At 38.5% G+C, this 9,901-nt stretch overlaps 1 protein-coding gene across 7 annotated transcripts in view; it reads right to left on the reverse strand.

The window, feature by feature from the left end:
• LRP6 (LDL receptor related protein 6) overlaps positions 1-9,901 on the reverse strand; it is a 189,390-nt gene that overhangs the window by 75,945 nt on the left and 103,544 nt on the right. For 5 of the 7 annotated variants that reach the window (XR_003680261.2, XM_028491017.2, XM_024128959.3 and 2 more), the window contains one exon: positions 1,446-1,642. The exons of the other annotated variants lie outside the window; for them this stretch is intronic. Coding sequence is in view for 4 of the 5 variants with exons in the window: in XM_028491017.2 (XP_028346818.1) it covers positions 1,446-1,642 (197 nt within the window). In the remaining variant the exon portion in view is untranslated. The remainder of the gene's footprint in view (positions 1-1,445; positions 1,643-9,901) is intronic. 7 annotated transcript variants of the gene reach the window in all.

Here is a 9,901-nt window from a genome sequence, read left to right on the forward strand (position 1 = left end):
AACAATACAAAACAATGAAACTGCTATCTTGCACATTTAGACTATAAAGTCAGTATAGAGTCAAATGGGAAGTAAATCACTAAGGAAAGATACAGGACATGACTGAAGTCTTGAAAGGCAGGAAGAACAGACAGGGGGACATTCAAGTGTGGTAAAACCACATGAATGAAGGCTTGGAGGCTGTACACTGGGTGAGATAATAAGGTGAACAGTGTAACTGAAGATTAAGGTTTGACTAATAGGAACTAAAGCTGAATGAGCACAGAGAGGGGAATATCTGTGGTGGAGGCACTGAGGGTCAAGAAAAGCCACACTTTGGAAAGATTTACATAGAAAAGATAAACAAAATAGACTTAAAAGGGAAAACTGAGAAGCAGAGATTAATTAGAAAATGTGAAGAAACTATATATAGAAAGGGATGGATTTAAATAATACTCATAGAAAAAAAATCAACAAAAGATGGAGATGAACAAAATATGAAAGATAAAAGAAAGCAATATCACACATAACTGCAAATTCTCAAACTAGTAAAACATAAAGGATCAACAGTGTTATTAAAAAAACACCAACAAAGACATTCTTTCCTGAGGGCCAATACCGAGAATAAAAAATTCACGCAAGTGACTAAACATTTTCTTTTCTACAAGAGTAACACAAACATTTTAAAACATTTTTATGGACTCATGATCACCAGATTCCAATATGATACATTCAATATTTGACTACCTCCCCCTAAATGGAAGGAACTAATACAAAGCAATGCATAATCCAAAACCCCTGCATTTTTGGCTATGGAATACAATCTGAAATACACTCAGACACATGCCAGACATTTATTTACACACCAGTGCCAAACACTTAACATTCTCCTATTCTTTTCAACCTAATTCTAGTCCTCTCTTACAAGAAATTGCTGTCAGCAGTCACAGCCCAAAAAATTATAAAGGATGGCCAGAAATAGAAGCAAAACTAAGAAAAAAAGGTGGGGGGTGTGCACAGAAAAGGTATAAGCAAGTATTTTATTTAAGTAACCTGAGGTACTTAACCAGTTAGATTAATAGAGGTTTCCATTCAAGAAAAGTGTTCATTTTTAAACATACAATGAACAAAATCACTCAATAGAGAGAAATAATATGAATAAGAAATGCATTTGTGCACAATCTTAGCATATGAGCTATCTCAATGTCTTATTTTATTTCTCTCTTCTTTACCTTCATAACCCCAGACTCAAACAAAGGGCTGAGGTGGTCTGTAGTGACAGATAGCAAGCTACAAATGGTTTACGCTGTTGTCTACCCTGAATTATATTTCGACATTTTCCCTGTTTTTTATGCCTTCCCACTGCCTTTGGATATATCCTCCCTCCTCCTGCCCCTCACTAAAGCCAGACACCAGAGTGCTACAAAGCTATTCCAACCTGCAATTTAAAAGTCAGGATCACTTACCATTTGGCTGCCTCTGCTGGCTGAAGGCATGTATATCCATGGGAGAAAAGATGTTAGAATGGATTTCACGCAGACCCTCGCCAGTGTACTTGTTGCAAGCCAAAATGGAGTGTGTATTCCAGTCAGTCCAGTACAATGTGTCCTCAAATAACGTCAAGGCAAAAGGATGTGGAAGGGAACCTTTAACCACCGCCTGCCTATTCAACACAAAGAGAAAAACTCAAACATTTCTACATTTTCTTCTTTAATCAAAACTTCATCTCTCCCATTAAAATGGTCGTGTAGTCCACATTAACGCATACAAATCCTGGATAACACATATGTTAAGGTCAAATACACCTATGAAAAATAAGACACGGAGTAAATTCAAACGTATTTGAAATCATGGTGCCCAAAATCCTCAAGCAAGCACTTCAGAATGGTTCTTAACTTGGCAGCAGGCTCCGGGTGCTACAAGCTAGCAGACAAAGTGAAGGCCCACGTATCAGCACTGCTGTCAGATCCCATCTCCGCACTCACACCTTCCATCCTTCCACATAATTCACGCCATTGGAAAGAGAAAGGCTGGCAAAAAGAAAAATCCCAGGGTTTACAGTTGGCCCTGGGAAGCAGTTTTAAATCAGCAATAGGTTTTTCCCTTCTTGAGGTGGAAGAACAAAGAATCTGAGCCTGTTTCTTCCATCACTTCTTATGGCTTTGATAACTGAAAAGTAAAAACATACACATGAGGCTAAAAAGTCATTCTGGTAGAGCTCTCTCTCTGCAGACTCCAGACTCGCTCCAGCAAATGATCATCTCAGTTGGCTTTCTGCTACATGGTTACTTAATCTCCACAAGCCAGGGAGCAAAAAGGAAGCCCAACCACTGGCAGAATGTGTTCAAGAGACAAAGCAGATCCCCAAATTTCACAAGCAGTCCTAACTATATGGAAGGAGAGGTAGAGAGCCTGATTAGTACTGAAGGCACAGAACTTTGCAGAGTGTCATGGAGAGTTATGTAATTAGTAAATTATAATTCTTGAATAATGAACAAACTGCGTTTGAGCCACAATAACAGTCAAGAAAATAAATGCTTTGATATTTTCATAATATCAAATCTAATATTTTTATAAATCGCTCAGGTAGGAGAGAAAGAGGAAAACGTAAGCAACTAAAAAGAAATAAAGGATAACACATTGACAGATAATCCAGTTTTTAGGTCCCTGAGGTTATCTGATCTCTAACACCTAAGAGATCACAGGTATACTAAATTAAATTTAAGAGCAGTAAGATAATTTTCATCTAAGCAGAATTAGCATCTGTTATTGTACATGGAATGGTCCTAGCCTAAGATGTTTTAAATCTGAGCCAGATTTAAAAATAACTGTATCCAAGATTAGCATGACTAGTTTATCAAACTTTCTTTCTTTTTTTTTTTTTGCGGTACGCGGGCCTCTCACTGCTGTGGCCTCTCACGTTGCAGAGCACAGGCTCCGGACGCGCAGGCTCAGCGGCCATGGCTCACGGGCCTAGCTGCTCCGCGGCATGTGGGATCTTCCCGGGGCACGAACCGCGTCCCCTGCATCGGCAGGCGGGCTCTCAACCACTGCGCCACCAGGGAAGCCCCAAACTTTCTATTTTAAAACCTCATACTTAGGCCAGCCCACATCACCACAATTTTCTCCTCTCTTTTTAAATTCTCGCTTCCCTAGCAGATTACTTTCCCTCTTATTTCCCAATAAGAACGGTCACAATGACTACTTCTGAAGTGGTTTTTTCCACTTTTTAAATGAACAGCTTTATTAAGTTTACTAAAATGATTATGCTCTTACAGGAGTGATACCATAGTTAAGTTCAAATTTAAATAGGCCTGCATATTTCACACTGACGTTTTCCAAAATTCATTATGGTAAGACATACAGAGTTCCGAGAAGCTGCCAAGAAAGTCAAGTAACATGACTGAAAAATAAATAATAGTAAAGATGAAATTACTTAGGTTTTCATTAACCATCTTAAAGAATCACAAATTATATAACCAGATCTTTGAAAAACTCTGGGGAGAAAAAAGTCTTCTAAGTCCTTTGTATATTATTAAATAAAAAGTAAAAATTCACTCTAATGAATTTAACACAGCAGAATAAACAGATAGGAAAAACAGAACCCCTCCCTAAAAGATACACTCATTTTACATATTGACTGAAAGCATTTATATACTGAAAATGAGACAGAGCCAAGTTCAAATGTCCCCCTGTACTTACACTACTTATTTCCACAAGCTTTGTTTTCCTCATCTGTTATTGGAAGATAATAGCCTAACCACACTGAGTTACTGTGAAGACTAAATGATAATATATGCAAAAGCATTTAAGCATTATGATTGGTACTTAATAAACATTTCATAAATGACTCCTCAATTTCAGGATGTATGTTTTCAATATTTCAATATTTCTGACATAGGGATAATATTTTACAACTGAAGTGAACATTTCATGTGCTGGTTTGTAAGTCAAAATAAAAAGCTCTTAAAATCAATAGCTTATTAGAATCAAGTAAATACCAGACTCTGGCTTATTTATATTACCAGGATCTCACACAACACAATATGACAATATGTACAAATTAGGTGGACTTATTAGACACTCAGTGAGTGCCTGATAAAATGAAATATCTTAAATGAAATATGTAATTAACAGAACTGTACAAAAAGCAGAGCTAAGAAGGCTATCACTCATTCTTGTCATATTCTTTGGTGACTTACCGATTTGTCCAGCCAAGGGTGACTTGCTCTAAAACTGCAGATAAGTGAACACAGTCTTCACCTTTCTTCCCTCTGGTTGGGATTACCCCCCGGAAACTCAAGTTACTTCAAGGAGGAGCTGATCACGGATACTGAGAACAAACGTGGCTGGCAAGGTCAAAGCCCAGTCCTTCAGTAGTATGCCACAACCAAAACAGGACTTGAAAAATCGATCTCTTCTACAGAGACCAAAGGAGAGAAACCGAGCCCCTACCGATGTTTTGCTTTAGTGCTGGCAGCCTCTGAGCATCATCTCCTCCCTCTGTCTGTCATCTCCCGAGGGCTCACTCTCACCAGTGCCGCCAAGTACAGGAGCGCACTCGCTACCTCTTTCAGATTCCATGCCTGGCAGGTGCCTCTTTCAAATTCTGCACCAACCAGACGTATCCTTTATAAAACACCTGTGCACTTGCATTCACTTTCTGTTTCTGGACCTCTTCCCCGAACGTTGTCCTCTGCCCCCAACTCAGAACTCCCCACCTGTGTGGGTAATAAATCTACTTAGTCACACCAAAGCACTACTGTCATGAATTCTGACATCTGAACCTAACCTTGGAAGAGAGCTTCTCCACATCACAGTGAGGTTTTTATAACACCTAAAAAGATGACAACAGTGGTAGTGGTACAGTGTTTGAAAAATCTCTACAAGTCCTCCACATGAAAACAGAACAATTAGGTAGCAAAACCAAAAAACCCTTGGACAACATTTACAACAAAGCTAGACGAAAAGGTACTACCACAAAACCCAAGACACAAAAAGGAAAACTACCAACAGCCATAAGATCTCACTGGCATCAGCACTTCTGCAGGAGGAATCGGAAGGAAAAAATAGGGCATTCAGCAGATCCAGGAACAGGAGAACACACAAAACAGACAGCAATGGAAAGACAGGGGAACCAATCTGAGAACAGCAGCTGCCGAGGACTGGTTCTGTCCACTCGGAGAAGGCAAAGAGTGGATGGTTGGTACTGAAGGGACTGGCACACTTTAACCTACAGTGAACTCTCCAACTGACCCCACAGAGCTCCCTTCCAGACAAAGGCCCATACTGACCATACATTACTGGGAGTAGAATGAAAGTGAAGATGATAGTACAAGAGAGAAAATGGAAAACTAAGGTACAGAAAAAAGTGGGAGAAGGTAACAGAGCCAGGAAATCTCAGAAAGCAAGCTGCCAATTTTTTAAACACACATATACTCGAGAGTTCTGTGAAGTTACAAAAGTTATGATAAACTCTGCCTTCTTCAGCAAGTTCCAGAAAAACAATTTCATGTGAAAATTTAAAAATAAATTAAGATCAAGTCCCATTAAAAAAAGTTAATATTGGGCTTCCCTGGTGGTGCAGTGGTTGAGAGTCTGCCTGCTTATGCAGGGAACACGGGTTCGTACCCCGGTCTGGGAGGATCCCACATGCCACGGAGCGGCTGGGCCCGTGAGCCATGGCCGCTGAGCCTGCACATCTGGAGCCTGTGCTCCGCGACGGGGGAGGCCACAACAGTGAGAGGCCCGTGTACCGCAAAAAAAAAAAAAAAAAAGAGAAAAAAAAAAGTATATTGTAGTTTTGTATTAAAGAGCAATAAGAAATGATATGCTAGTCTTCTTAAGACTGTACTCATTAGAAGGCCCTAGGTGAGCATGTTTTCAATGGAGAAACATGAAAGGTGAAAAGTTACAAGGATAGAGGAGTCTTGAAGAGTCAATATTTGTCAAAATTGAGATTATATGCATGCATATAATTGACTGGAATATGTGCTCTTTACGTATATATGCTTTCTCAGGTATTTTGTGTTGCCCTCTAAATTGTAGAGCTGGTTTTTTTGGGGGGGGCCAGTCATTGTGTTGGTACTTAGTGGGAAGAGCTAATTTAACACATAAGTCACTTTGAAAATAAAAAAAGAATAAAGAAAATAACATCCATAAAGATAATAAAATATGCAAGAAAAGTATGGCCCTAACAGTTTACAACCTATTGCAAAATAACCTAAAATGCTTTAAAATCATATACTAGCCGTAAAAGAATGACACAAATTACAATTTAAAACCTCAAAACTGAGGTGACAGAACTAATGAAAGATTTAGAAGTATAAGAACAAGTCACTTAAGAAATGAATTATCAACTAGAAATAACACAAACACAAGCATCAATAAACACAACAGATAAGGAAACAGAAACAGCCGGTGAAAAGAAGGAATTTTTTTTTCTTTTTTCATGATTTTTTCCCATTTTATTAAGAAATAGGGCTTCCCTGATGGCGCAGTGGTTGAGAGTCCGCCTGCCGATGCAGGGGACACGGGTTCGTGCCCCGGTCCAGGAAGATCCCACATGCCGCAGAGCGGCTGGGCCCGTGAGCCGTGGCCGCTGAGCCTGCGGGTCTGGAGCCTGTGCTCCGCAACGGGAGAGGCCACAACAGTGAGGCCCGTGTACCGCAAAAAAAAATAAAGAAAGAAAGAAATAATTGACATATATCACAGTACAATGTACAGCATGATGGTGTGAGTTAGACATATTGTGAAATGATTACTACATAAATTCAGCTAACATCCATCATCTCATACAGATATAATAGAAAGAAAAGAAAAACAAATTTTCTCCATGGGATGAGAACTCTTAGGATTAACTCTCCTATAACTTTTCTATGTATCATCCAGCAGTGTTAACTACAGTCATCATGTTGTACATTTCATCCCTAAGGAGGAATTCTTGAAGATCAAAAAGAAACAGAAAACTAGATTTTTTAAAAATAAAGATTTGAAGCACCAAAGGACAGGGAAGAGAACAGAACTAATCTGGAGCAAAGAAATGACATCAAATAGTAACTCAAACCCTCAGGAAGAATTACAGGGTACCTGAAATGGCATTTATGTAGGTTAATACAAAAGACTCTATGAATAATGTTTTCTCTTTATCTCCTTTAACCTTTTCAAAACACATAAGGTTGTACAGTGATAATTATAACATTCCATTGGTTATAACAGAAATGTAATATAAATGACACTAATAGTACAAAGGAGGGGAGAGGGAATGGAGATATACTAGACTAAAATTTCTATAATTTACAGGAATTAACTTAGTATTTTACCATAATACAGATTTTGACAAAAGGAATATTGCAATTCCTAGAATAATCACTAAGAATATTTTATTCTCCAAAACACTGTTTAAAAACATAAAAGGAATTAAAACGATACACTAAAAAATATCTATTTAATACAACAGAAGGCAGAAGAACCAAAGGAACCAAAAAAGACAGACATGAAAGAAAAAAAAAAGTCAGATGTAAACTCAACCATATTATTAACAACATTAAATGTAAATAGATTAAGCACCCCAATTAAGACAAAAGGTTGAACACCTTAAATATATACAGTTTTTCTTTGTAAAAAGAAACCATATATACATGGCAAAGGTTGTTAGACTGGGTAAAACAAAACAAGACTCAACTGTAGGCTGTCTACAAGAGACGCCCTTTATATTCAAAGATCCGAATTCGTTGAAACTGAAAGGTTACAGCAAACAGTAACCATAAGAGAGATGCAGTGGTTCTATCAGACAAAATATATTTTAAGACAAAAAATATTACTAGAGATAAAGCAGCACATTTTATGATGACAAAAAGTCAAATCATCAGGAAGATATAACAATTATAAACATACACAAATAAAAACAGAGCCCCAAACAAATGAAGCAAAACCTGAAAGAACTGAAGGAAGAAACAGACAATTCAACAATAACAGTCTGAGATCTCAAAATCCTATTCTCATTAAAAGGTAGGACAACTAGACATTATAAACATACACAAATAAAAACAGAGCCCCAAACGAAGCAAAACCTGAAAGAACTGAAGGAAGAAACAGACAATTCAACAATAACAGTCTGAGATCTCAAAATCCTATTCTCATTAAAAGGTAGGACAACTAGACAGGAAATCATAAAGGATATGGAAATTCGAACATTAGGACAAGTATCAATTAATTTTAAAAGACTGAAGTCATACAAAGTGTATTTTCTGAGCACACTGAATATCAAGAACAGAAAAATTCAGGAAATCCACAGTGAGAATTTTCTCATTGTTAAATTTTTCTAAATCCTCCCTCAATGTCTTCTAAGTAAGCAATGGGTCAAAGAAGAAATCCCAATAAATTTTTAAAAAATATTTTGAGCTAAAAGAAAATGAAAATACAACATATAAAAATTTGTGGGATGTCACCAGCCAGAGCGGTGCTTAGGGTAAATTCTATAAATTTATCCCTAAATGCCTGCATTAGAAAAGAAGATAGGGACTTCCCTGGTGGTCCAGTGGTTAAGAATCTGTCTTGCAATGCAGGGACGCCGGTTCTATCCCCAGTCAGGGAACTAAGATCCCACATGCAGGGGGGCAACTAAGCCCGTGCGCCACAACTAGAGAGAAGCCCTTGCACACACCGCAATGAAGAGCCCACACGCCACAACGAAAGACCTGTGTGCCACAACGAACACCTGACGCAGAGAAGAAATAAATAAATATTAAAGAAAAAATTAGAAAAAGATAGACTTCAAATCTATAATCTAAGCTTCAACCTTAAGAAACTGGGGGAGGGGGGGGATGCAAACTAAATCCAAAGCAAGAAAATTTTAAAATATTAGGGTGGAAATCAAATGAAATATAAAACAGAAAAAACAATACAGAAAGAAAAAAAACCAAATGTGGGTTCTATTAAAAGATCGAGGGCTTCCCTGGTGGCGCAGTGGTTGCGCGTCCGCCTGCCGATGCAGGGGACACAGGTTCGTGCCCCGGTCCGGGAAGATCCCACATGCCGCGGAGCAGCTGGGCCCATGAGCCATGGCCGCTGAGCCTGCGCGTCCAGAGCCTATGCTCTGCAAAGGGAGAGGCCACAACAGTGAGAGGCCTGCAAACCGCAAAAAAAAAAAAAAAAAAGATCGACAAAGTTGACAAGCCTTTAACTAGACAGACAAAAAAAAGAAAATGGGAAATTTGTGAATAAAATTATAATAAAAGAGGGACATCACTACTGACTTTAGAAATTAAAAGGATTATAAGATACCATGAACAATTTTATGCCAACAAAATGGAAAACTTAGATGAAATGGAAACATTCCTAGAAACAAACAAATTACCAAACCTCACTCAAGAAGAAATTAAATGTAAAGACCTAGAACAATTAAAGAAATTGACTTAATAATTTAAAATCTTTCCATAAAGAAATCCCCAGGCCCAGATAGCTTCATTAATGACTCCTATTAAATATTTGAAGAAATAATATCAATCCATCACATACTCTTCCAGAAAACAGAGGAAGAGGGAACACTTCCCAACTCCTTCTATGAGGCTTGTATTACACTGATACAAACCAGCCAGACAGCACAAGGAAAATAAACTGCAGACCAATTTCTCATGAATAAACACATAAAAATCCTCAACAGGATATTAGCAAACTGAATCTAGAAACATCTAAAAAGGATTCTACAGCTTCCCTGGTGGCACAGTGGTTAAGAATCCACCTGCCAATGCAGGGGACACAGGTTCAAGCCCTGGTCTGGGAAGATCCCACATGCCGCAGAGCAACTAAGCCCATGAGCCACAACTACTGAGCCTGTGCTCTAGAGCCCGCGAGCCACAACTACTGAGCCTGCATGCCACAACTACTGAAGCCCGCACGCCTAGAGCCCATGCTTCGCAAC

The sequence above is a fragment of the Physeter macrocephalus genome, chromosome 6 (genome assembly GCF_002837175.3).
Source record: "Physeter macrocephalus isolate SW-GA chromosome 6, ASM283717v5, whole genome shotgun sequence".
NCBI lineage: Eukaryota > Metazoa > Chordata > Mammalia > Artiodactyla > Physeteridae > Physeter > Physeter macrocephalus.